This window comes from Diorhabda sublineata, chromosome 6 (assembly GCF_026230105.1).
Source record: "Diorhabda sublineata isolate icDioSubl1.1 chromosome 6, icDioSubl1.1, whole genome shotgun sequence".
Classification (NCBI taxonomy): domain Eukaryota; kingdom Metazoa; phylum Arthropoda; class Insecta; order Coleoptera; family Chrysomelidae; genus Diorhabda; species Diorhabda sublineata.
The window spans coordinates 4512172-4515505 of NC_079479.1; the positions used below are offsets into that span (position 1 = coordinate 4512172).

General features: G+C 31.1%; 1 protein-coding gene across 1 annotated transcript; it reads right to left on the reverse strand.

Annotated features, from left to right (window-relative positions):
- Positions 1-266: 266 nt before the first annotated feature.
- Positions 267-1219, reverse strand: LOC130444890 (peritrophin-1-like). The gene is made up of 2 exons (XM_056780244.1): positions 1084-1219; positions 267-509 (listed from the first exon to the last, which is right to left on the reverse strand). The coding sequence occupies exons 1-2, from the start codon at positions 1151-1153 to the stop codon at positions 334-336; spliced, it is 246 nt and encodes an 81-aa protein (XP_056636222.1). The 5' UTR covers positions 1154-1219; the 3' UTR covers positions 267-333.
- Between the last annotated feature and the right edge of the window lie 2115 nt (positions 1220-3334).

The window sequence follows — 3334 nt, forward strand, 5'->3', positions numbered from 1 at the left end:
AGCCTCCTGTCTAAGGTAGAACTATCTATGTTCCACTGTGCATTGACTTGTGACAAGGAATAAAAGGAATATATTACAAGGAATTATGAGGAACACTTTTAAAATTTGACACAGATAACTTTCTTTATATCTTGTTCTAATAATATTAGTATACGAATAGTCTAGTATCGCTATAATTATGCTATTACATGAATGTTTTGGAAACATCTTATTTACTTGAGTGGATAAAACGCTTTCTAAAAAATTAAATAGTTAAAACAACGTAGTGCATGCTAACTTTTATTTATATAGATACATTTTTTTCAAAAAAAGCATTTGATACATTGATTTGGATTAATTCGTTTTACAACCGGCAACGCTTTTATAATTGCACATATTATGAAATGAGTCGTACACAAGGCGATCAGGACATTCACGTAAAATTGGTTGACCAGTAGGAGTACATTGCCAGTATTTAGTACAATCGGAAGTACTAGGGAAGTACTCTTGTCTTCCTGTACATTTCGGAGCTGAAAAATAATTTTATCATCATCAATGACAGTAATAGTATATTCTACAACGAGAATATAATAATAGCCATTATACACATAAAGAAGATTTTACTTTTAATATAAATATCCATAAAAAGAATCCCCCTCTGAAAGAATAATTGAACCGTTCGTAAACGTTCCACTTTTACCCATTCTATTCTAATAATTAATTATATATTTCCTTTATAATAAAAACATTTATTTACATAACAAATAGGGGTGTCTACAGTGTATATGCAGAAGTGTTTTCACCTACATCTGGGTGCATCATAATGACGCAAGAGAAAACCTTTGGGATTATGAACTTTCTTTAACGTTTTCGATATAGCATATTGATATAGTACCGCATATTCCCCCTATGTATCCAAAAATTCTTTGGGAATTTATTTGGAGTTTAATTCTTTAAACTCAAGGATCAACGCCCGACACATCCATGTTTCAATATACATAGATGTACATAGATTTAGTATTATTGAAAAATACTGCAAGTGCAATTGATACAACTGAATATTTCGAGAAATTTTCGTTTCTATTATATATTTATAATTCTTACCCTCCTCCTCGCTTCTTACGGCAAGCACAAAGAGACTTAGAAGGAAAATAAATTTGAGATCGAAACCCATATTTTCGGATTTAGAAAATTGATGTCTTAACACAAACGAATAATCGAATTGCTAGCACTGGTCTCAATGGCAGATATTTATATGAAATAGATAAAAGATAAAAGAATTAACGAATTTAGATACATACAAGTACTTTGAAAAAAAAAAAACAGGATGCTCTGCTACTTTAAAATCCACTTAATACTATTATTAGTTTAATTAGATATTATTATATATGATGTATCGTTTTGGAACTGGAACGAGTCATTCAAGAAGCTAGAATTGTCAATACTCATGTTTCAATACGAATTAATATGTATGTAGATTGTTTGGAGAGTCGTTTTTGCTTTCTAGCCATTCTGCATCTAAACCAAAAAGATATTTTGCACAAGAATCCACATCTTATTGTTCTGTTTCTAAAATACATAGACTTTTTTCCCCTGCTATACCTATCGTCTTCAGGGGGTATTTGTTTCAGGATATCTCGACAAGTTTTTCAGCCATCATATTGATGGTCTATTAGTCTTTTTTCTAAATACAGAGATGTGTGTCCTCTGTAGACAACGCCACAATTAGTACAAGGCACTAGTTTTATTTGATATATGATTTTTTGGTATTTTAGATTTTAATTTAGTGAAATATTTGGATAACGATTTATGTCCTTTACGACTTATCAAGAAGATTTACAAATTGAAAATAAGAAAGTAGCTAGTGATACTATCTAAAAAGTATGAACTGAAAAACTCAAAGAGTTTCCAAAAAAAACTCTAAAAGCACTAGGCAATAAAAATAATTCTAATATGGCTACGATGCCATCAAGGTATACCAGGCAAACAGGAAGTATACGAGATGGCACATCGATAACAAACTGGACGAATAGCATAATAATCAAATTTCAGGTCAGAGACAATCCAAAAGATTCATAAACATATCAGTTAAAAAGTCTGAGAAACTTGTCGAGATGTACTGAAACAACATCAAACTGGTGGTAGGTCGTCAAACATGTCACCGCCTCTTTAAATACCCCCTGAAGACGATATGTATAGTAGAGGAAAAAAAAGTCTATGTATTTTGGAAACAGAACAATAAAATGTAGACTTTTGTGTAGATAATCTTTTTGGTTTAGATGCAGAATGGCTAGAAAGCCAAAACGACTCTCCAATCAATCTACAATCTAGGACATGCATATTAATTCGTATTGAAACATGAGTATTGACAATTCCAGCTTCTTGAATGACTCGTTCCAGTTCCAAAACGATACATCATATATAATAATATCTAATTAAACTAATAATAGTATTAAGTGGATTTTAAAGTAGCAGAGCATCCTGTTTTTTTTTCAAAGTACTTGAGATGTATCTAAATTCGTTAATTCTTTTATCTGCTTATTACATTAAGTCAAATTATCAAAATTCATATAAATACCTGCGATTGAGACCAGTGCTAGTAATTCGATTATTTGTTTGTGTTAAGACATCTAAATCCGAAAATATGAGTTTCGATCTCAAATTTATTTTCCTTCTAAGTCTCTTTGTGCTTGCCGTAAGAAGCGAGGAGGAGGGTAAGAATTATAAATATATAATAATAAGAAAAATCTCTCCAAATAATGTGATAATCTTAGAATTTTTAATAATAAAATCATTTTTAAATAATACTGAAACAACGTACATTAACACTTTATATATTAGAAATAAAAATAGGCACTAGACAGAAAGAACAGCGCTAGATCTGTCGTCGTGACATTCTATAAGGGTGGCGTTAAAAACTGATAAATATGTTAAAACCTACTTACAATAAAAGCCCCAAGTCGATGTAGTCACATCTCAGTATCAAAATGAATCCGTCGAGAGTCGATACTTGAGTTTAAAAAACTAACCTCCAAATATATTCATAATTTCTGGATAAACAGAGAGAATAATATGCTAAATAGAAAACGAAGTGTTGAAAAAAAGTAAAAATGGTCCATAATCTCTTACGTCAGTATGTCACATGATTGCCATTACAACAGCAAACATGATTGTTGTTTGATGCTGATGTGGATTGTTGATGTAGGTGAAGATATTACTGCTCGGAAGCAGTTGGAAGATGCAGTAATATCTTCATAGATCGATAGCAGAAAGCTATCTGGATGATTCTATGAAAAACAACATGAAATCGCCAAAATATTCTCCAGTCGACAGAGCAGAATATAATAATATGTAA